The 27,134-nt window shown below is 24.0% G+C and overlaps 1 protein-coding gene across 1 annotated transcript in view; it reads left to right on the top strand.

Moving 5' to 3' along the window:
• The first annotated feature begins 17,163 nt into the window (after positions 1–17,163).
• LOC105359700 (potassium voltage-gated channel subfamily KQT member 4-like) overlaps positions 17,164–27,134 on the top strand; it is an 80,414-nt gene continuing 70,443 nt past the window's right edge. The window contains exons 1-2 of the mRNA XM_011496348.1: positions 17,164–17,244; positions 17,466–17,682. Coding sequence (XP_011494650.1) covers positions 17,471–17,682 — 212 coding nt within the window. The 5' untranslated portion in view covers positions 17,164–17,244; positions 17,466–17,470. The remainder of the gene's footprint in view (positions 17,245–17,465; positions 17,683–27,134) is intronic.

Below are 27,134 nucleotides of genomic sequence, written 5' to 3' on the forward strand. Positions count from 1 at the left end.
TTAGATTTTTTCTTAAGATTTAAGCATCATAAATTTTAGTCTTTTATAAATGCAGATTGTTATTTATTTATTAAATATGGAAAAAAAGCTTACAACTAATTACAATGGTCACAATACAGTAAATTATATATAACTATTCAAATTTATTCTGAAATATGCTTAAACATACTTGCGGATAATTGTTTATACACTAACTACTAACATTAAGAATAATATTTAGCAATGAAAGAAATTACTATAATTAATATAATCGATTTTTAAAATTATATTATAAGAAAATGATAAAACTTACTAGAACAGAGACACACCCCATCAAAACGAGGAATGTTGCTTTGAACATCATTTGAGAAAAAAGTTAGCACAGCTTGATTAAAAACTAACCTGAACTAAAAATTGTGAACATTATTCTTATATACTTGTAATACTAAGACAAAACAGATGTTTTTCATTAAATTATAAGAATGTCAATAATCATTAACATAGAACTATAGATTTCAAAAATTCAAATTGACAGTTTTACTCATTCAATCTTATAGCTCAGCTGGATAAATTATCATTAATTTTAAAACTTAATAAATTAATTGAATATTTTAAAAAATATTATTTGTCTCTCATGATAAAAAATGTAATTATAAATTAGATATTACTAATGCCGAAAGAAGAGTACATTAGTTAAATAGAATTTTTGTTAACTTTTGTGAAACCAATTCAATAGTAATATTATGTGTTATAACAAGTTATTAAATGTCAATAAAATATTATTATTATCTGAAAATTTAAGTAATATGAAAGTGTTTTATTTTTATAATGATTTTCATAAAAAACTTTATGTATTGCAATAAGATACATTTACAATTGCTGCAAAGATTTAAGGATATTTCAGGCTTAATACAATAATTTTAATAATGCAAAATGTTTACTAATAAAAATGTATTTGAATGTTTTATAGTTAAACATTTTTCTTATCAGTTGAGAATAGTCGTCAAAAAAAGTACATTTTCAATTGTTGACGTTTTCATGACACGTGAAATATATTTAATTATATGACAAAGTAAATACATGTAATAAGTTATTCAATTGTTTCCATTTTTATGGCATATGACAAATATCTTTTTATATTATAATTAAAATTAGCGATAATAATTTTCGATACTCATACCTATTATGTATTTAAGTGTTATTTTAATAGAATAAAAACTTCTTTTTGACTGTAATAAAATGTATTTTATAGTGTATTGGATTAACAATCTTGCTCTACTCATAATTTATTATTATTTTATTTACACAAGAATTTCCTTTTTTATTTTATGCAAAATTAAATAACAATGGAGTTCGTATCCTATTCCTTTAAAATTTAATATAGTAGTATTGTTTTCCCATTTTTATCTTGGAATTTTTATCCATATTTATTATAAATTTTGTTTTTGAAAATTCATTACTATTAATTCATTCGGTACACTTAAAAAAATTTTATTTATAATTAATGTAACTATTAATAATTACCATAAGTTATAGATGTTATTAGTTTTTAATATTTTATTGTACTTTTGTTTATAACTGAGCCCATTTGTAATACAGTATACAAAATAAATATACTTATTGCTTAATCATTCATAATTTCAAAGGTTATATACTAAGAAATTAATTAATTGTAATTAATTGGAAGCACCTTGCTCCGATTAAATTTTATTTATCTTAGAAAGCTTGATGATAATTACTACACAACCATATTAATATAACAAAGACAAGTTTTCGTCTTTTTTTAACTTAATAATTATACGTTACAAATAAGTATGTTTAATATTTAAATTCTATATTTCCATCGAAATAACATTATTCTTGTTTTATTAATTAATAAATTTGATTTTTCATTAAAGCATTTCATACATGAATTTTTAAGAAATACATTGAAGCGAGCATATATTTATCAGCATATGTAACATTACGCTTTAGTAAATTTATAATCTTCAATAGTTTTTAAAAATAGAATATCTACGTTCTACACATAATTAAGGAAATTAGTATTTAAAAATACAATTTTAATTAAATTAAAATAAGTAATTATCTAATGTAACGAGAAATATCTTTTTCTTATAATTTATGCATATGAAAACATGTGTTGTATAAATAATTCAAATTTTCTATTTTGGAGTTTTTTTTCCAAATTTTGCAATTTCTCTTAACGATGAATCTGTTTTCGTTCAAAGATATAATAGAATTTGTTGTAAATAATTTCATACTATCTTATTATAATCTTTAATATTTTGTACAAAAACACTATAACATTTCACATAAATTTTTTCTTTTACAAAATTATATATTTATTATTATTATAATCATAAATATTTTCTAACAAGATTCATATAATTCTATGAATGGATTATATTTATTGTAGAAATTATTCCACATACTAATTTTTTTTTGTTTTTAAATATAAAACGGCGACTTGTTCTATTTTTTATTACGTGTAGGTAATCAATATACTAATTACTATAATTTATGGATATTAAAAATTCTTATACATACGTATATTACAATTATAGAAACTTATTCAATTATCTCAGAAAATAAAGCCCATCGTTAAAAATTATCACAACGATGTATAAAATGTATATTTAAAGATTAAATAGCATTATTATTTAATAATTTTATCTAAAATAACGAAAATTATTATGCTATCCAATTTATTTATCTATCAGCTAAATCATAAAATTCATTTGAATAATGATAGACTTTCAATAGACTAAAAACAGTCTCGAAATAGACTGAATAATCATAATGCAAAATTTATATCATTTAATATAAATTATAAACTTTTCGAATTTATTATTTACTTTACTGTAATCTAAATTTTCTGTACATAATATTATGCTATTTTAATAAAATTATAATTAATGATTATTATTAATTATATAAAATTGTAATATTAATAAACGTGGATATTGATTATTAAACAATATTCATATTATATCTAACATCATTTTTAAAACGTTTGCATCTTAATATTGCATAATAATATTTATTATTATTAATTATGTAATCTAAAGTACGTTCTTTACGAAATTATATGTACAAAAGTTAGTTCACTTGCGTAAATATTGATAAGCGCCCATGTAATGCAGGAATATCAATTTTTGTATTTCAAATAATCTATAAGCCTAATGTAAATATATTACAAAAATAAAGTAGATAAAAATTCCAAATATTTATTATTTATGGGTATCATATAATTATAAAAATAAATAAAATTTTTATAAATTCTGTAAGAAAAAAATTAAAAACAATAGGCTCATGAATATTTTTTCTGTTTATATTGCATCAGCTTTATTCAAATTTCAAATATTATAAAGTACAAAAGTTCTATTCTATTAATATATTTCAATGGATGAAATTTTTATAATTATTTCAGATATTTTAATTATCTATAAAGTATCTACAACTTATATAAGCTGTAATAATACACTTGCACAGATTTACTATTTTTTATTTCTATAGTATATAATTTTGATGTGACTAAATGATTCATAATAAGCCGAATGTCTTTAGATATTGATAAATTTTATCTACTTATATATTATTTTCATAAGTACTAATAATTATTGGTAGCCAACTATATAATATGATATCTATAAATATGAAACAATATTTAAATTTATAAGTAAGAAATACTTAAAATCATCGATTGTCTACTTTAAGTGTAATACATGGAATTATAGAAATTATAAATAAGCCATAAATATTGAAAAATTAAAAAAAAAAGTATCCACGTTTAAATAGAAAGTATTAAATATGTAATAGTCAGTATTGGAATTATGTTAAAATATAATTAAAACGGTAGATAATAAATTCTATGTAATCTAAATAGAATGTAATATTTTCATTTATTAACGAAACTGATTATATTCATGAATTAATGTATTTCTATACTTAATTCATTGATTTACGAGGTCATTAGCTAATATAATCTGATAATCTTGTTCATTTACGATGACACTATGACATACATTAAAATGACTCAATTCATCGATTTAAATGTGAATAATAAAAATGGATGTTATGCATATAATACTTTAAATAGAATATTATTTTAAATATTAAAACACGGGTCTATCGACAAATGTACTTATTTATAATTACTGTCACAATATCAGTTTCCATTTGTTTGTAACCCAATCTAACTTAATGTTGTTTTATTAAATTCATATCAATATATGTTTGAAATGCTTTCATGTGACTAATATTTCATTTTTTCATTCTTACGAGGTGAATATTAATACATCATATTTGTTAAATAATAATTCACAATATAAATTGTTAATTTATTATTCTTTCTTATTATATTCATTAATGAATTTATTTTATTCCACATTTTACCAACGTATGTACTTTTATCTATTTAATGATTTTTTTATCAGGTTTAATTTTATTATTTTCTTATATTCACGATTTTATAATTAAATTGTAAATCAAGTACATTATAATTTTTATTTAATATATATATATATATATATATATATATATATATATATATATATATATATATATATAATATTTTAATAACATATGTAAATTATTTTTAAATTTACTATGGGAATTTTGTTATTTAAATATCTGCATCCCGTTAATAATCACTATTATCTAAAATAATTATGTATAATAAGTCCAACGAAATATTGAAATACGAGATAATTAAACTCATGTAGTAGATTAAGATAAAATAAACGCATATATATATTGTATTAAAAACATAATTTGTTAGTAAAATGAAATTTAATAGCCGAATAAATAGTGAATTGCAGAAAATGAAATGAGTAAAATTAATTTTGAATTCATAAGCTACAACGTTCTTTTCTTATTTTCAAAATGCTAAAGTTTAAATAAACCACATGTTAAACTATTTAAATAAATAATACTAAAAATTTTAAAAATATATCACTGCTAAATTTTATACTTTTTATAAATAGAAAGGAATATCATTTTATTTGATATAACAAGAGAAAAATTATTTATATATTTTCATGAAAGGATTCGATCCCATATTTTAATAATCATAAATATAACGGAAAGTTATATAATGAAAACATAGATAGCAGATCAATATAGATTATATAAATATAGGTAATATAAATAGAGAATATATAAATTATCTTCATTATATAGAGATGTATTAAGATAGATATTACATCTTTATTTTTTGTAATATTGGAAAGAACAAATAAAGCAGGGGACTATTGAATTTTTGAACATATAAATACAAATGCAAATATAATCAATAAATTTATAATACTTTAGTGTGGCTTGTTAAATGGAAAACAATGTTAAATATCGTGAGATGAGTAATATATTTACAAAACGTGTGACATTGAAATATTATTATTATTAAAAAATTCTCAAGTATATTATAAAATGCTTCAAAATCTTAATATAAGTAATGTAACATCGTTAGAATTTTATCAAATTAGTTTAGCGCTATTAACTGAAAAATTGATTATAAAATTAGCTCGTCATAAGTCAATTATATGCCAAACGCAAATTTAAGAAATCCGATTATTGACAAATCTTAGTATAATATGAACTTTTATTTTTGAATTTTGTTTAATCTGCGGTAACAGTAAGTATTGATATGCATGACATTAATAAAATAAAGCTATGTATACAATTAAAATATAGATGGTTAGGAAAATAATTTAATGCCTGTTGATATTGTAACATAATTTTTAGGGGAAAATAATTGAAATATATATCGTGATTGTAGCTAATAAGAATTGTTATTCCAAAATAGGTATAAGCTATATTTGCCTATTCAGATTAAATTTTCTAATTCAGTCGACTTAAGTTTTACCAAAATAGCAAAATGAAATTTTATCCTACAAAATCTAAAAGTGCTAGTTTCTCAATAGATTGTCCTTTAATTTTACAATAGTTAAGATATAGATAAAAAATTATTTTCTATTTTTATACTTTATGGTGACTATTTATGGTGTATTAAATATGTAAAACAATGCTAGAATGTGCTTAGTTGTATATGTATGTATTTTTGAGAGAAGGGGGGAGGCGAGCGTATATGAGAAGTCAAAATGCCTAAACGTAATGCACATGAGAGACGAGGATAGCCTTGGGAAAACTACTGAGCAAGAATGATACTATAATAAATAAATATTTTTTAAATTATTAAAAATATATATTATTATAATATTTTTTCAAACAAGAATCTTCTCACAATCTTAAGACAGAACGATCTTTAGTAGATATAACATAAGACAAAATACGCATGACAATTATTATTTCTAGTAAATGCTTATATCTATTATTTCATTACAATATTTAATTTTAGATTTTTATATAATATAATTACAATTTTTAACATTCATTTAATTGTCTGAATTGAATTCATTTGAATTTATTAATTTATATTCCAGGTAACTTTATGCCCAATTGAATAGTATGTCTTACTGATAAAATTATTATGTATATTCTTGTGTACATTTTATTTGTCATATTAGAGTCCGAAAATTATTGTCCAAGTTTTTCTAAATTGCTATGATATATTATGATGGCACATAGCATTTTCATTAGCAGATGATTCCCTAGTTAATATATTGCAAATATTTCTGTCAACAAGCATCGGAAATGGATAATTATTACAACATAAAAGGAAGCATTATTATAGCAATAGTTGTCTTGTTGCGAAATATATTTCATTTTCTTTCTAACTGATTATGTCAACAAAATTGAGCATAATCTTATATAATATACTATATATAACACCGTAATGTTTTTATCATTTAAGAATTATAAGTTTTAATTCGGTAATTTACATAAACACGTATAGAAATTAAATATGTGTAAAGTAAAAAAGTTCGTACTCGAATTAATTTGAAAAAGGACACGTGTTATTCGCTAAAAATATGTAATTTTCCCAAATATGATATTAAATCGCCGAATGATCTTTTTTCAGCACTTTTTGTACTAGTTATGAATAAAAATTCAGTCAATTCGGAATTCTCTTATTAACATTTATTATATTCAATATTTTCTTCTTTTGCTATTCTTACTGAAAAACAATTTTTCTTTAATGAAACTGGAAAAATCAAAACTTATTGAAAATCATATTATGGCGCTGTCCATATATTATATAATTTATGTAATATATGTAGTTATGAATATCTATTTAAAAAAAAAAAAAAAAAAAAAAAAAAAAAAAAAAAATAATAAAACTTTAAATCAAAACATAATTTTTTCAACATAAATAATTCAAACATTGATATTGACATACTTATTAAATTTCTTTATATAATATTTGAACATAATAATAATATTGAAAAATAATTAACATTTTCAATAACATTATACAGTTATTAATAATTTCCGTTTAAGCAGATATAGATTAAAAATTAATGCATCATCCCTTAAAATAAACACAATGTTGACAGTATTGCGAAAATTCGGATTCGTTAGAAATATTTGAATTATACATATATTCAGTTTAGTATGGAATTTATATATAGTTTCTTTTAAACTTTAGTAAATTATAATCATCTCATATAAATTTTCATGGTATGGCGACATATCTTAAGATATCTCGTGCACCTCATTGCAGGATAAAGTGAAATTGCCAGTCCATCAACCACGGCCAGCTCATCTCTGCCCGACTTTGTTCGTAGTTAACGTACACTGGGATCTTTCACTTCCTACCTCATCCGCTGGAAATGTTGATAAACAAACGCGACCCACTTAGCGATCTCACGCGAGATTTACACGTGAGCCTATAGCAAGCAAAAGTGGGAAGAAAAAGATTTTTCGACAGTTTTTCATTTGACTTGTATACATCATACTTTAATAGACGTATCTAACATTTTATTTACTGCGAAAATGTTAAGTATTTACTTGTTTATTCATTATCTTAATCATGATTTCATAACATAATTAATTTGTACATTAATGTAATTTCTATATCATTTCACCTGCGAATTATTCGACTGTAAGGGATTTTCAATTCAGTTTTTCATTATTTTGATATTATTATTAACAGAAAATTATCGTTTGATGAAAAATTAAATGTTTATAAACTGAAATATATTTAGAAATAGATATTTTTTTAAATATATGTAATTTTTTTTTAATATCTATGTTTTCAATTAACTATTGTGAAAGTTGAAAAATAGCTTAATTAAATATATAAATTATCTATATCACAACTAAAATTGAATAAAATTTAATTGATAATTATGAATAAACAATAAAAAAAATAATAAAAAAGTAAATATTTATTTACGCGATGATAATTTTCATACGGTAAAAGATTGTGTTATACTAGTCATAGGAATTTGTTAAAAATATAAAAATAAAATTTTACTAATATTAAAAGCAAAAATTTTTGCTATTTAAAAATATTGTCGCTGTCGATATCATATATATATATATATATATATATATATATATATATATTAAATAAAGCAATTTATTAAAAAATAACAATATTAAAAATTATTTTTAAACATGATTGTAATTTAAATTTATATTTACTAATTTTAATGTATACATTACATTTTGGATATAAAAAAAAAATGGATATGTATAAAATAAATTTCATCAACTATATTCGATGAAACTATATTCCTAATTAACATTAAATAAATATAAAATATAATGTTCTTTACAAGTATATTAAATGAAAAATCGACGAACTTAATTGGTGAAATATATTTTTCCAGTTTATAGTTCAAATCTTAAGTATGATCAGCCATGTTCAAAAGTTTATGCTAAAAAATTATTATAAGATTATATAGAAAAATATAAAAATTTCACAAGTACATAATCATATTTATATTAAATTTATTTCTACGTCTGTTGTGAAAATACAGTTAAGATTATCTAAAAATTATAAATGTACATAATTATAAATGAATGTGTATACCTTCATTTTATTTTTTATTGTATAATATTGAAGGCAACAATAAAATAATTTTTGTATTCCACTTAATATAGTATATATTTGTAATATATAAATATATAAATGAATAATGAGAAAGAGACGGATAAAGATAGGACTTCATACTGTGGACCAATATTTTGATTAATAAAAATTATTTATTAGTTAATATTTATTAGTTATAACTCATTGCTACTGTAAATTATTAACTTAATGAGCTTAACAAAAAGTTATTTCTATAAAATTCAAATATTTTATTTATTAAATATTTAACATATATTGTTAGATGATTGTATCATGTAATTTTTTTTTAACTCCAATAAAATATATTTCTAATTAATATTAAATTATTAGAAAATTTAAAATATAAGAAATCTTTATTTAAATGAGATTTAAATTATAAAATCGAATTGATTTACTCTTAGGCAACTATCAAATTCATAAAATTTTCATAACCAAGAAGTTACTTAACTCAATCGATATACTTTTCTTTCATTTATTTTTCACATTTTTTTCTTCGCGAATGTAAATAGTTGCGCATATATTCACTTTATGGAAATCCTTACCTTTACTTCTCTTCTCAAAATTCAAAGAATATGTGATATGATACTGCTTGATCGGAGCTACGTACACAGGAATAAGTGATAACTTCAATTGTCCAATAATACAGGGATGTGACAATATTTACATATAAGATAGAGACAGGATTACAGAAGAAAATACAGTACAGCACGAAGTTGGATGCAACATAATTAACGTTAATTATAAGAAAGCGATAAAGAGGAACAATTGTATACTATATTCATTATATGGTTATTGTATTTTTTTTAATTCTGTGAAAAGCCCATATCATTTTTTATATTTATACGCAATATTTATACGATTGTTAAATTAAACACACAAAATATACGTATAAAATTACATTAATAATTTATAGGTTTAAATCGTTTAATTATTTTTAAATAAAATATACACTTCTATATTTCTTAATATATTTAATATGGGAAAAAGAAAAAAATGAAATAAATATTAATTACACTTAATTATTAAATTATGATACAAATCAAATAGTAAGGCTTTATCAAGTTCTTAACACAATGATAATGCAATATTACAATAATTTAAATTAATATCATATAACACTTTGCTTAACAAACATCATTTTTCATTAATTCATGAAATATATTATTAGCTTTCGATAATATTCATATAATAATTAATTAATATATTGTATGAAAATTATATTTATTATATAATAATCTTTAATAATAAGCTATATTAAGTTATATTTCAAGTTATATTTCATGTTAATTATTGTTATTCGATTTTAATCTCCATTTTGTTGATAGCATCCAATAAACTTTGCGTTAACTGTTGCGTTAACTTGATGATAATAATTATTCGATATTTGTGTAAATAATATATATATATATATATATATATATATATATATATATATAAGAATATTAGTCATTGAATGTAGCACTAAATGATGCGGTCGTCGTATTAATATGTGTAACATAAAATAAATAGTTTCATTGTCTAATATAGTCGAAGACTTCGAAATTTCTATAAAAAAAAAAACAAGAAAATTTTTTAGAGATTCTTGATGGAATAAAAGTTATATTAGAATCAGGTAGGATTTCGAATACAAACAGAAATATAGAGTGTATAACAACCAAAAAGTGTATATTAACCAAAAACAAAATTAAAATCAAATAATACATGGAGTTAAGTTAGATATTTATTAATATAAATATAATAAATAATAATTTAGAGTGATATTTATTTTCGAATTTCTGTATTATTATATTCAACAAAACATTTAACTCTACTTTAAATTTAATATTTGTATATTTTCTTATCTATTATAAGACACTAATAGACATAGTAAAACTCAAACTAAATCTATATATTTTTTTTCATGTACAACAATATAATTATAAAATATAGTAATACATATCATATAATATTTTCTATATTTGAATTATTTCTGTCCGGAAGACTGCAAAAAATAATGTAAAGTCTTTTATTCTGTTTGATGTATTTAATGATATTAAATACATACGTTATAAGTACAATTAGCTTTTAAAATATATATATGCTTGATTTGCATTCTCTACAATAATTTATTATGTTTAAAAGACATTTTATTTTCTTAATAATACTCAATTGCACGATAAGTAAGAAAATATTGTGTATTTTACTTATTTCATACTTGGTAGTTTTCATTACAAAATTTATACATGAATTTCTGAGAATTATCATACATTAATTCCACAAAGTTTTTCAACTATACGAAAATTAAAAAAGTTTTATAGAGATTCACCAATTCCTTGAATAGTTGCTTTACACTGTAAAAAGTATAGTTATTTTCAATATAGAATAAATAAATAAATATGTTATTAACAATTTTGAAATACTTTTTTCCATATGCTAATTGGAATAAATATACTTACAAGTAACCACTGAAAAAATTTAATCCCATTTTTTACAAAATATAATTAAAAATTCATGATTATTGCATATTAATATCTCTAATTAACATTATATATATATATATATATGTATATATAGATAATTTGTTTGCAAGACGAAATATAGAGACAGACAAGCGTGCGTCTGTGTGTGTGTGTGTGTGTGTGTGTGTGTGTGTGTGTGTGTGTGTTGAGGAGCGCGCGTATATGTATAGCTATCAAATTAATTAAAATACATTCAACTAAAAATTTATTAATATTTTCTAAAATGTGATTGAACAACGAATGTTATTATTAATTATTAAATTAAAAATTATTAAATATAAAAATTTCTTATAGTCCTACATATTCATATTAAATATTATTTCTATTTACAATTATTATTTTAATTAATATAAAAATTTATATATATATATATATATATATATATATATATATATATATAAATGTTTTTGTAAAATTAAAATATAATGTTATTAATATTTCAACATAAGATTGATAACAAATTGATGAAATGTTCTTTTAACATAAAAATTATGAGTCCCAACATTGAAAATATTCGTCTGTTTCTTTTTTTTTTAATTTAGTACATAGATTTTACAATGTATTAAATATTTTGGATACTACTCTTAGACTGAATATGTGGATTATTTAAAATAATTTCTGATGGGCATAAAAACTAATTTCTTCCTTTTGTTTTTAATTAGGAATTCTATTTGATATAATCAAAAGCATTTATTGAAAAAGTATTGTACTTATATACTAATGAAATATTAATAAAGGTATACTCGACACTTATGAAGAATATCAACATTAATTTATGTTCAATATTAGTTGTGGAAACGTATTAAATAATGAATAAATCATCATTTCTTTTTACATTATAGCTATTTATAAGTTTATCGAATGAAAATTTTTAGAATGTACATTTAGTTTGACCTTTAATAATTTCTTCAATTAAAATCGAAATGATCAAGTGCTCTAGTATTAACGAACCAATTTAATATTATTTTTTTATAATTAATATTAAAATGAAAAAAAAAAAAACAAGAATGATATATATTGCGAAGGATAAATGTTTCAGGTTCCTTTTCTTTATCTTTAAAAGTACAGAGCATTCTTAATGATTAACAAATTTAATAAAAGTTTGATTCATCAGACTGAAAAGAGGCAATGAAACAAGAAACTTCTTCAGTAATGGGTTAGCTCACAAAAGCTCTTGGCAAAAGCTCAAGCCAGCTTTATACAGGAAGCTAACTGGAATTCCCTTATATTTGCTACTCACTATCTTATTTCTTATTTGCGCTACCAAAGACATAAAAGAGCATAAAACGGTCGTGCAGCCACGACGTCGCTGGCTTAAGCGGATTCAAAAAGAATCAAAAATTCACGAAAGCATCTTTATCGACATGCGGTACGCGATTAAAACAATTGGAGCTTATATGCACAACAGCAGCTTTTCTGTGTCAAAAAGCTGCAGTAATCAACTGGCATTCGACGTCGATACTATAGGTTGTTATTTTTTCCAGCCAAAGTATGTTTTTGTCTAAGCCTTCATTTTTTACGATAGACGTATTCGTAAACAAATATTTTTAGTTTTCACTAGGCATATTCTCGAAAAGCTGGCATTGAAATGACTAGAATTACGTGAACGTAAGAAGGAATCTCTGATTTATTAATCCTAAGCAGTTTCACCACGTAAACTTTTTACAATTTCAATGGAAGAGTCAATTGACTAAATGTATACTTTCTATTTATTTCCATTGAATTTATTTGGACATGTTAATTGTTCTTGACATTTATACTCTAAAATTATTTATGAATACATTTTAAATAATCAGAACAGAATTACCGATGTTTTGGATTTTTCTTTTTAAAAGCAACATGTTTATACATATTTTGAAACATAACATTCCATTTTTACGACAAAATTTAACGTAAAATGAAATAAAATAACAATTAATACAACAGTAATTATACTATTCTTTAACGTATTGTCTTCAATATTTTTTCATACAGTTATCCAATTTTCATTACAAATTTTAACAACAAAACAGCATTTTCATGTATTCACTATTTTATAATATTAACTTTCACAAATGTAGGTACTGAAGTAAAGTAAGCACTCACTATTAAATAGTTAATGATTAATCTCTACAAAGTGATATTACTTATATATTTAAGACTTAATGCATTAATTTTGTATATAAAAATTTAATTGAATCGTTTTCTACATTTTTTTATTGAAAAATCTTGCGAAAATAATTAAATAAAATAATAGTACGATGAAAAAAAGACATAATACAATAATTCACATATTTTATCAGAAACTAAATAATCTCCGTAAAATTATTATAAATACACTAAATTATATGTTTTCATGTGTTTATAATTACTAATTAATGTGTATAATAAGATTTAATAACAAATATATATATATATATATATACATACAGTATAGTATTCCAGATATCACAAAATACTCAAGTGTTTAATAAAGGAAAGATAATTTTGGATGTCATTATTTTTATTTATGTTTTACTTAAAAATTTTTTTTGGTGGAAAATACAATTATTGGTATAATAATGTAAATACTTTTAGTGGAACATTTACTTTTTATGGTTTTTATTTTTTTTTAAATAGGAAGAATTATAATTAAATTAGAAATAAAAATTATATCTTTGAACAGCAGTTAAAAAATAACAACTGATCAGTTGCTGTATAGATCAAGACATTAATACATTGTAGAATATTAATTAAAAGGTCGGCCCTTATACGTTATGTTTCAATAAAATCAATAAAATCAATAAAATCAATAAAATCATTGTTTGTTTTTTGCTGCATGTAAGTATCGTAACATATTTTCATTTAATATTGCGTGTTATCTCTCTCTCTCTCTCTCTCTCTCTCTCTCACTCTCTCTTTATCTATCTATCTATTTATCTATCTATCTATATATCTTGACTCTCCCGCTTCTTCTCCATCCTCTACAACACCATTTATCTATCTTTTTATCTATTTCATTATCATTAAAATCAAATATCATTTAAGAAGAATTGTTCTTAAATATAAATATCTGAAAAGAGCAAAATAAATGCAATTGGAATAAGCTGAGAAGGGGAATGAAATTCAGTTTTATATGTAAATTAGATTTTTTGTCAGACATTCTCTAGACACGAATTTCTTTCCTTACAGTGCTGCTGTAAAGCCATCAACATACGAATGATCAGGCGTTCTCCACAGTTTGCTGATTTTACAAAAATTACGACGAAAGTCTCTTAGTAGCTTTTAGGCAGACTGGAGGCGTTGACTTTCTGCCAGCGAACTTGTTGACAGTTATTGCTGGTTAACGAACCATCCCTTCGTTCGCGCTTGTTTTCCCGCTTGAACGGCTGTTATTTTATTGTCTTTTCTTAACGCATATATTCATATGTGTACACGTTCGAAGAAATTGAGCGAGCGAGTGAATGTGTGAGAATGAGAGAAATAGAGAGCGAGAGAGAGAGAGAGAGAGAGAGAGAGAGAGAGAGAGAGAGAGAGAGAGAGAGAGAGAGAGAGAGAGAGAGATAGAGAGAGAAAGCTAGTATTTCACAACCACATTTGTATTGCAATATTTATAGCATTTTAATCGTTGGCTGAAAAACCTGAACAAATTAACGTTGTTTTGCCTTGTTTCCTTAAAAAAAAAAAAAAAAAATTTCTTCCTTTATGCACCTTTATCAATGTTATTTGAAATTACTGATTCAATAATATAAATGCTTACTAATACTGCTACATTCTAAAGTTGAAGAAGAAAATTAAATTGTTAATAAACATTCTTAAGCCATGCGCTAATAAAATGAGGTAAATTGCTGGTTATTTATGGAAATTAGCTAATATTAAAACAAATTAAGCTTGTTATTATTTACATCGAATTCTATTCTATTCTTATATTTATTACAACTATTTAATATTTCATAAAAGATATTGAAGTACAATTAAAGCACGCGTGACAATAATTAAGTCTAATAATGATACAAATATCAGGAAATATTTAGGTTGAAGTATCAGTTTTGCTTCAAGAAATATAAGAATTTATTGAATTTAGAAAATGAATAAAACTTATTATTAGAATAATTGTACAAAGTTTTATTACGTCTAAAGTGAGTAATGTGCCTTTTAGCTAATTTTAGTTAAAAATTACGATTAAAATTAAAAATAAAATTTGAAGGAAATACGTATCGGTTAAAGTTAACTGGACATCAGTTTCTAAATAAATATATAGAATTATATGCAATTTATTTTATATTCTCGTAATTTTCAGTTGAATTTAAAGCATTTTGTTTTTCACAACTATTATTTTCATATTTCTACACATAATTACATATATATTGTCAATATAGTGAATACGTATATATATATATATATATATATATATAAATATGTCAATTTATTTATATAATAATAAGTAAACTATCTTAAATATAAATTTCTACCAAGTTATGGTTATTACGCAAATATATATTTATCGATTTACTTAAGACTACCCTGTCAGCATTTACAAATTTAATAAAATACACTTAATATTGTAAACACATTTCATACGTTAGTGTATAGATTGAATAATTATGTGAAATTTCTATCAAGTAACGGAATAAACTCATAAGATTATTAGAATCATAAATATACAATAATTTTTTTATCATAAAGATATAAAATACCTAGAATTTTTGGTATTTTTAACATAGCATAGAACGTTGTGGAGAATAGAATTTATTGATCCATGTGGTTAATATGTATTTTGTCTCCAATGAATGAACGAGAATTTTATCAGATCTTATGAATTGGGAAATTCTTCATCACTTTCGACAATACAAGAGCCTCAAAGCTTTCGCGTAACATACTTTTATAATTATATTAAGTTTTCTTAATTAGTTTAACAAATTTTATTTATAATTCAGTAATTATTATGAATAAGATTAAAAAAATAAAATATTATTAAAATCTACATTATATTTAAATAAACATTATGTTTGTTCTTTTTCAGAATAATTGGATTAAAAAATTGAAATAGATATAATCAGTAAATATAAATAAATACATTCATATAAAAAAGGAAATTCTTGTATAAAATCATAACAATCTATATAATTTTGAAGAATAAAGTATATATATTTTATTTGATATCTATGTCGCTAAAATTACAATAATACTATAACAAAATATATATAAGAAATAAAATTAATCGGCCGAGAAATTCAGTTTTGCTCCAAGAGAAAGCTATCAATGGCAATTTAGCATAGTTTTTAACACCAAAGTAAGAATTAGTAGTGCCATTATTTTTTTCATATATTTTAATTCTTTATTCAACGAACTATTTCGCTTCAATAAAAATATATATTAAAGAATAAATATAGTTAGTTGTTTGAGAAAATTAACCCAATATTATTTATATGATAATTATAATAATTATCTTTTTACATAATTTGATAGTCACATAATTGTTATTATCTTAATGACATAGAAATAAACTATCGAATGTATTTATAAATAAAACGAATTCCTAAGCAAAATATTGCACATATATATATATATATATATATATATATATTTCGAATATATGCTCATTTATACATTTTCACGTTTTATAAAATGATGGATTATATATAATGAACTGATGAATTATAAGCGAAGTAAAGAATATAAAATTATTATAAATACTTGTAACTTTTGATAGAATTTAATAATTCCTTATGATATGTTGCAGATGTTCAACGATTCAATGTCGCAGTATTGAATCAATTCAAGAAATGTCAAACAAAGACCGAAAGCTTTTGTCCAGCTGACAAATAAAAAGTAAGTCGCTTGATTATTTATTACAAATAGCATAATGTGCCAGCTACAACCATCGAACAATTAAAATTAGTTAATCAATACTTTCAAGTCCATTTCTTCATCATCGTCATAATTCCAAAACTCGACCTCCCAATCATCATCTATCCCTGTCGAATTCCCACACCATTTTCCATCCAGCCTAACACATTGCCTCATTTAGCGATAACTCCGTTTTTGCCCAGCGATAATGACGTCCGAGACGTCATCGGCAGCTGACAGTCCGGGGCTGCTACACCGACCACTGCTCACGGCCTACTCCGAGAGTATCGGCTGCAAGGGAACTGCCACGACCGGGACTCCAACCCCAACCTCCCCGCGTCATCCCGGCTCCAACCTCGCGCGTTTCTCACCACCGAGTGTTCGCTTTCACACCCTTGACATGGACCAAAAAATCCTTCGGTGAGTGCCTATAGTCATAGTCTCAGACACACTTTTTACTCCATTTGCCGTTTTTGCCTTGTTATTTGTCATTATATGGAGTTGCTCATTCGATTATGTAATCGCCAATAAGCCAGGCTATGAAGTCATAATGTTATAACATAATAAGAGCAAGTCGCTGGAATGTACGAGGGGTGTGCACTTTTTCACGTAGAGCGTTAGAAAATCTCTTGAAAAAATACTCGGATGCTTACATCTCCATTGCGTTACATCCGTAATCTTTCAATTTTATAATAACTTTTTTAATTACATGTGAACATATGTAAAGAAATGGCGGCCGAAATAAAATGAGACTGCATATTACAGATAAAAGATAAAAAATTGTTATATGAAATACGTTATTTGTACTTTATACGCTTAACTATAAAATTACTTAATAAAATTGCATGCATTTCAAACACAATACGAATCGTTCGAAATTTATTATTCGCCCAAAAGGTCAAATAAATTAGCATAGCTAAATAAAAAAAAAAAAAAAAAAAATAGAATAAATTATTAAAGAATTTAACGGGAATTTCATTCCTACAGAGTTACTATTTAAAATAAAAACTAATCTATATAAAATGAAAAAGATATTTATTCATTATTTTAAACGGAAATTAAAAAATTTCATTTATTTGAAAAATTTTCCATTATTTTCATTTTCTTATTGTTAATATTACAATTCTTGTTATCATGCTAATGTAGTGCAAAGAAAACCATTCAGTTTATATTGAATATTATACAAATACAATTTGACAAATAAATCTTGATAAAACTAATTGCGGTAAATTCTGACTTCTATGTTTACTCTATAAAATAATATATCATTGGATAATAGCTTAATTCATAAAAATAATATAAAAAATTCTTTGTTATATATTCATAAGGAATTATTTCACTTGAATATTCATTGATACATCATCTACCTCTTTGAATATTACGCTGTTCGTTATTCTTTCAATGTATCTTTTATTCTTTCGAATATTGACGTACGGAATTTTTTTTATAACTACAGATGTAGGTATTATTTGCATTGCGAATAAATATTTATATTTTTCTCTGAATTGATAAACATAAATTATATAGTAATGGGCGTCTTGTTATTAGATTTTATAACGCATAGCATTTAATTTGTAATAATAAAGTAATAATAAATAATACTATACTGACTTTGGAATTGTTAAAAAATAATGTATAATTTGAATTAGTTGAGATGAGTTTGAGATTAGTTATTGTAGGATAAATTTTGATATGCATTAAATATAACAATAAAATAAATAACCGATGTACATATTAGCATTACATATTAATTGAATTGACCAGCTTATTAAACTTTAAGCCAATTAAAAATTTAATGGTCATTATTAATTGCATTTTACTGTATAAATATTTATATGAGAATATGTATTATGTGTGGGTATCCGAGTAATATGAAATATCATTGAAATTAAGATAGAAAACTAAATAGTCTAATAACTAAACATTTTGACAGATTCATTTGTATATGTGTGTTTATGTATTTATGCATATACGTTAATTCTGAGTGTATAATGATAAATAAAGTATTTAAAAAGTACCGGATAATAACTTGGTATTCAAATATACGGAAATAAATATATTTGAAATTCATAAAGCGGAATTTTCCGGTACATTATACTTTTTGTTGCAAGTTTCAATAAAGCTTAATTTTGGAATAATCGACAAGTGTAGAATTATGTTTGAATATTTTTTTTTATTAGTTTACGATCAATGAAAATTGAAATAATTTTGCCTAAATTTATGAAAGAGACCTATCAATATGGAATAAAATGTAAAAATTTGTTAAATTGCTAGTTTCAGTATTTCAATATATATTATAATAAGTGGAACGAAATATATTTACTCACTGCTAGTTTATTCGGAACTAAAATAAAAATATTGTACAAACATTACGAATATAAAGTTTTAGTTAATTTAAATAAAAATAATAAATAACTAAAAATAACCAAAATGCAATGTCAACAAATATATATAGTATGATAATTAAAAAAAATATATTTTGTTAAAAATTATTTTCGATTTTAGAAATACGTTTGATATCATTTTCTTTAGAATTCTGAAAATTTTATTTTAAATTCCAATGACTTTCCAAGTTTCATGTCAACTTTTATATTAATTTATATATTTCGTAATTAAGTCAATCATATTTCACATTTCAATATGTATAAGATAATTATTATTAATTAACTAAATGACAAGCAATTATTATATTGAATCTTCATTTTTTTTTTTTTTTTTTTTTTTTTTTTTTTTTTTTTTTTATACAAAACTTTTAAAAGTATCCATTTTTTATAATATTGGTTACACTAAAAATATACATTTAACGTAAAAATTTAGAAGTTAATATCATTATATTTCAGTTTAAATTATTTAGAAAAATACGCAGTAAATACTCAATAGGAGAAGAAACAATATTCTAAATAGGTAAGTATAAAAAGAGTGATGAATCCTTCAAAAATAAAAAATATACATAAATGTGTATGTATATGTTTATATTCGGTATTGATATAATATGGAACTCTGAATTTTTTTTATTGCTAAAAGTATCTTCTCTACAATGATGAATAGTATAACTTTCGTGAAATATGAAATATGAAAAATGATTTTCGACATTTGATTGAATTCAAATTCAGTTATTCAAATACAATTTATTTAAACATAATGCTACGTAATACATTATAAATAATATTTATAAAAATATTTATATTTGTTTCCTTATGATTGAAAGGATAAACAAAAGGATAAAATAAAGGCAATACAAAATAAAGACAACATTTTTCATGTATACTTTAAAAAATATTATTATTATTATACCTAATATTGTTATTAATAATTTTATAGTTAGTCGATGTTCAATGCTTATGCCTCTGTTTTTATTATACTTGAATGTGATACCGATTCTTTTTATAAATAAAAAACATATTTAGACAATGATATTTAAGATTTACAAATAATATTTGATTTTTTTTTTTTTTTTTTTTTTTAAACTTTTAATGTACTTTTGAATGCTTTATTCATACTCTAAAGATTCATACATTTTATTCTTATTTTGATTATAGCACTTAAGAAAGTTTTTCCCGAAAATATGTAATTTTCAAACTTATGCATAAAAATCATTATATCCACTACACAAAATAGAATGTTATTATATATAATCGAAGGTATGAAAATATCACAACACATATTTATAATTTATATAATGCATAGTACTTATGTATATTTAAATTTTAATAGTTATTAGACAAAAATATTTTGAGTATATCTGGAAGTCATTAATTAGATTCGATTACGTAAGTTTTGTTATAAGTGATGTAAATTGGCAAAAACTTTGAAAGTGAATAAATAGAAATTATTATTTACCTAACGGAAATATAAATATAATCATTATATTATTTATCAGTTTTTTTTCCCAGAAAATTTGAAATAATCGAATTTGTTTTCAATTTTAGCTTTTATTTTTGCATAAATTTAATTTAATTTTAATTTGACTTAACGTATATGTATATAGGTAATACTTAATGTATACATATAGGTAAAATTGAAATAGTACTTTGAAAATTTAGATGCACTACAATATAAGAATAATAGATTAATATATAGAAAACCGCTTCATTAGCATATTAATATAATAAAAGTAAAGTATATCTGGCATTAGTTTATACAATTTTCATAATATAAATAAAACATTTTTTATTGCACTTAAATTTACATCAATGTTTTATTCTTGGTGATTTATATGAGCTTATAGTTTTCAATATCTTAAGGGACAATTGATGGGAACATTTTATTAATATACATGAGTACTGTAAAAATACCGAATTCACAAAAGTACAACAATAATTCATTTGAAACGTTATTAAATATTGTGTTGCGCATTAAGTCATAGTAGATGAATATACATAAATTCAGTAATTACATAAAATTTTTGACAAATAAAAGTTACTAATTTCATTAAACGTTTTAGTAGTTCATACATATTTTGAAAATTCAATCTTTTAGATTTTATAATCATTTAATGTCTAATTGTATTGAATCATATCTTTAGTCCTTCGTTCATTTATTTGAAAGTTTCTTCTTAAATAGAATATGTTGTATGAAATATAAATGTCTCTATTTATATCTTTTGCTGAAAAAGTGTTCGAAAATGAACACAAGATGTTTCTATAAATACTTATTGGTAGGAATCTAGAGCTTCAATTTCCAAATAGATGACGAATTGTTTATAATATCTAATATTTAATAATTACAAGTCCTTTTACATAAAGTTCTTTTAAGCTATACTATACTGGCTAATGAATTAGCATAATATTAATTAGACATTTATTTCATTCTATTAACGATCATAGTATTAATTAACATTTATGGAACTCATCTCGTGGATTTATGTTTTTACAAATATCGATTTCAATCTTTAATATAAAAGAATAATAATGTTTTAAAAAACAATTAATATGTTAAGTGCGTAAAACTAAAAAAACAAGGTACAAAAATTTCGAAATAAAATGACACGCGTCTGTCCATACGGATTTTACTTCAACTAGATTTGCAGCAGATCCAAAACCAAGAATATTACATGTGAGTACATGCGAGTAAGATGAATTGTAAGGGTCGCTACACTGAATAAGGAGAGAATTTAAGTCGCATAATTTTAAAAGAACAAGCCGATTATTTGCCAGGCGCGGTAAAATTAATGGCAATTTCCCTAGTCACTGTCCCTAACGATTATAGAAAACGATAAGCTTATAGAAATTGGGAATTGGACTAAGTTAATAAATATAAAAATCTTTATCGATATGGGGAGAGAAGGAAAAGACAATAATAAACAAAACGAGTGGTTGACGAGGGGAAGGGGAAGATAGGGTATATAAAATCGGAGTGGACGTCGACGTTGACGTTGGCGCCGACGCCAACGTCCGCGGCGGCGCGGCGCTCTGCTCTTCCCTTTGCTGCCTTCGTTCCAAAAGCTCCGGCGATTCGAACCTAGAGTGGCCCGACGCGTTCCCGGCGACGCGCACGAGACCGCCGACGCCGCACCAGAACACGCGGCCGACGTCTCTGGAGGGGCGCCTCCTCGCGATATTGCGCGCGTCCGTCCGCCGCTCAGTCTTTCCGCGAGTCAAGAGCCGCGAGGCCCGGATGCGCGCCCCGATGTTCCAGTGACATCTTATCAGAGCCTACTCTCCACAGACCCACCGATGATATTAAGTCGAGAAGCTGGTTATTAAGCTTGAGCTGGTATCGTGTCAGTGGTGGATTAGTTTGGTTATTTGCCTATGGTGATTTAAAGCCTCGGTCTCGCTGTGTTTGTGTAATAGGGTTGGCGCGAGGATATTCGGATAAGACTTGGGCTGCTAATTTCTGGTATCTGATTATCGAGGACGAGAGTAGTAACGATTCATCTTGATGGATCTTGCCTTCTCAATTTACCGTCGCGATTCGAGATTTAATGAAAATTACTGCCGATCAAGATGATAATACTAAATCAGATGTATTTACGTTAAAATCACGTTAGTAATTATTGTGATTGGGTGGAGAGAAATTATTATGAATACAGTAGCTGACCGTTTCGTTATAAGATGGAACATTTGAAATTAAACCCGATTATGTATGGAAAGAGATCGATCCATCAATTAACGGCGCTGGATCTTTGTTTAAAACGATTGCTTATCAAGTCATAGAATTGTGAAATGAAAATACTGCACATAATAACTTGCGACTTGAATCCTGTAATATTTACTTGAAATTAAAATAAATTATTAACTAACGTTCTTTGTTAATACCAGAAAACAGCAGCCAAAAAAAAAAAAAAAAAAAAAAAAAAAAAAAAAAAAAACAACTGCAGCTTAATCTGATACGGAACAATTGGAATAGTAAATTTTAAATCTCAAACTAACATAAATATTATTTATATTAGGCCTCCTACGCAATAATAATTTCGCTATATGATATGATTTTATGAAAGCTCATCGCGCGAATAAATTATTATATTAGCTATTTACCGCCGTGGACGTTGATACATTCCAATTAATTTACATGTAGGGCTATTTATCATTGTGCATACCAAATTACCATAAAATGCACAAGCAATATTGAGAGTCGCCGAGAACAAGCAGCTTGAAAATATCCAGAATTTCTAACAACATCAATGAAGTGTTAATCACTAGGGTAGGTGAAAGAATATTATGTCATATTTACAAATTGTATAATAGAATGTCAACTAATTCTAGAACAGATCCATCCATTATTTTATCATCCGGTTCATGCAAAGGCTACATTCCTTATACTTTCTAGAAATCAAAGGCTCGGTAGTATATTTATTTTATAAATTCAAGAATCTTTATAATCGCCTCAACATTTATATATAAGTTGACAATAATAACCTTCTAACTAATTGCATCGAAACATTTTTAAAATATGCAAATATTTAAAGAAAATTAAAACACTCTTGTTGTACTTCAACTGAATATATTCGAAAATTCAATTACTTGACAAGCATATTACAAATACAATTGTACATATAATATTAAAATATTCTTAAATGGGATTCAAATAAGATATTTTAACTTAGTCGTCATAATGTTTTGACTGTTTCATTAATAATTATTAGTAATTTAGAACTATTATATATTGAGAAATTATAGTCGAACTTATATTTAGATATTTTATTTTCACTCTCAACATTAATAAGACATACAATCTGAGAATAATTATTTTCAATTCTTAAAATAATAAAAATTAAATTAAATTTCATACATACAAAAATCGATAAAATAAAGGTATAAATAATTAATATATATATATATATATATATATATATATATATATATAATATAAAGTATAATTGTCAATTGATTTCAGATCAAATTATTAGATTTTTATGAAAATCTTACAAACTTTTTTTTCGATACAATAAAGAATGCGTATATATTTATCAGTTGAAATTTCGAATGGGCTTTATCACATTTTTTATTCTCAGCAGGTTTTTTTAATATCCATAATATTAAATAACTTTTAAGTTATTCTTAAAATTCTTAAAAATTTAATAATGTACAACTCTAACGATAAAGTACAATTTTATTTACTTATTTTAAAATATTTTAAATAACTTCTTTCTACTGTTTTTAATATGACTTTTGGTTAATAACTGTATAATCTATTATATAATATTTTTAAACTCGCTTATACTTTCGGCGATATTTTATAAGTTATTTGAAAATAAAATAATATTTTTTTATTGCCCAATTATATTATTGTATAAGATAATTAAATATATAATAATTAACAAACAATATGAGATTATTAAATGTGTTTTGCAATAGCTGTGGGTGAAATAAGTTTTAAATCGATGGTAATACATATGTATTTGAATGGGGTTTCATGTTTGTGTAGGTATATATGTAGTGCATGCATGTATTATTTAAACTATACATTACGATTTAAATATTTTCAATTACAGTTATCAAATATTTTTGCAAAATTAATAAACCTGATTAAATGAAATTATATTTTTCTAAAAATTGAATTATATATAATAAAAATATATATATATATACATATATATATATATATATATAATTGATAAACTGCAAAGTGTATATTTCAATATTATTCAATTAATAAGCAATGAAAATAAATTACTGAGAATTTTATCTGTATATACATGTACATATTATTATATATTATTTTTGATTTCTTATTTACTTAGTGTATATATATATATATATATATATATATATATATATATATATATATATATATATATATATAGGGTATTTTTAAACACATATTAGTTTATAAATAATAAAATTGAATACCAAATATTTGTATCTTAAAAATTTTACTACAATAAATAGAATATTTATAAATTTTATAAATTATCGACCAAATTGATTTATTTTATCATAGATCAATTTGAGGATGGCATTTCCATTTTCTTAAGTTATATATATCAAATCATTATTTTTGTAATTTTTTATTTATATATTCTATGTATATAGGCTTCTTATGTTAAATACATTCTCATATAACGTTAAAGTGCAAATTTTCCGTTTAAATATAAACAAAAACATGGAAAGAATATTTGAAACAATATAAAACGTAATATTGTATGAAGAATATTATATCGAATAATTAAAGATTTTAATCGTAAAAAGATCGAAAAGATAAATTTAGTTAAAATGTTTTTTTGATCGTATGTTTAAACGCATATCTGTAACTATATGGGACGCCTATGATATATAATTAAAAGAAATTAATTTATTTAACATTTTGCTTTTAGTAAGCTGCTTAAAAAAAAGTTTTGTATTTTCATTTATATTATGTCTTTACTTTATTTATAAATGTAAATTGCACGATTGCATGTGATACATATTTAATGAAAATTAGATTTAATTCAAAATAAATTCTTCAAATTTATGGGATAGTTACTTTTACATAGTCTCTTGTAGAATACTTGAAGGATAATTTGTTAACAAATAGCATGTGATAACGTTAATATTATTTCTAAATCGATTTACGCTCTATTAATTTGAAAATAATTTGTAAATAAGAAGAGACATAGGGAGAAAGAGTAGGAGAGAGAGAGAGAGAGAGAGAGAGAGAGAGAGAGAGAGAGAGAGAGAGGGTGAGTAAGTGAGAGAGCGAGAGATAGAATAATTAATTTCGCCTTAAAATCTTTTTTTTTAAGCTTAAAGTCGTAATTTAGCCTATCTCTCCACTGCTATTTATGACTTGTTGAGCAAGAACTGCACAGTTAAATGTATAAATAAATATGAAGATGACGTGAAATAAAAATCCTCCTTTTATTGCAAGGCAGAGCGACGATTTCTCCGATTTATTCCATTAAATAAAATTGCAATATAATGTGTCGACTCCTGCAGTGCCGAAGAATTTACGATGACGCCGTTACCTTCGAACAACGCATCGATCACACAACCCTAAACTGTACCAACATTAAAAATAACCGACCTCGTTGGCCTACGCCTCTTGAGGTGAATTATCCTTGCCCGCGGGTAAATAGGCAAATATCAGAGTCCTGATTTAAAATGCAGGCGGCGTAATTGCGAGGCGAAGTAAGGTGCGCTTGGATCTGCCGGGACGCCGAGCCGATAATGTTAAACGGCCGGAGCAGCGGCGGCGGGAACTTTTGCTCGATGCTAATTAGTCTCCTGCGGTATTTGCGGAATTGATTTGCTGGCCGAGCGCCGGTCGCACCGCCGATCCACCGCTGATACCGCTGATAGTGGCACTAATTCGCTTGAGCCGCGGGGCGCATTCGGCCTGGATCGATCGCTTGCGGTTTGGCGCTCCTACGCTGATGATCTTCTTCCTGACTCGCTTCCTTTTCCCATCCCCCCCCCCCCCCCCCTCAGGCGGGCAAGTGGCGCGCCCAA

This window comes from Ceratosolen solmsi, unplaced genomic scaffold (genome assembly GCF_000503995.2).
Source record: "Ceratosolen solmsi marchali unplaced genomic scaffold, CerSol_1.0 scaffold29, whole genome shotgun sequence".
Taxonomy (NCBI): Eukaryota; Metazoa; Arthropoda; class Insecta; order Hymenoptera; family Agaonidae; genus Ceratosolen; species Ceratosolen solmsi.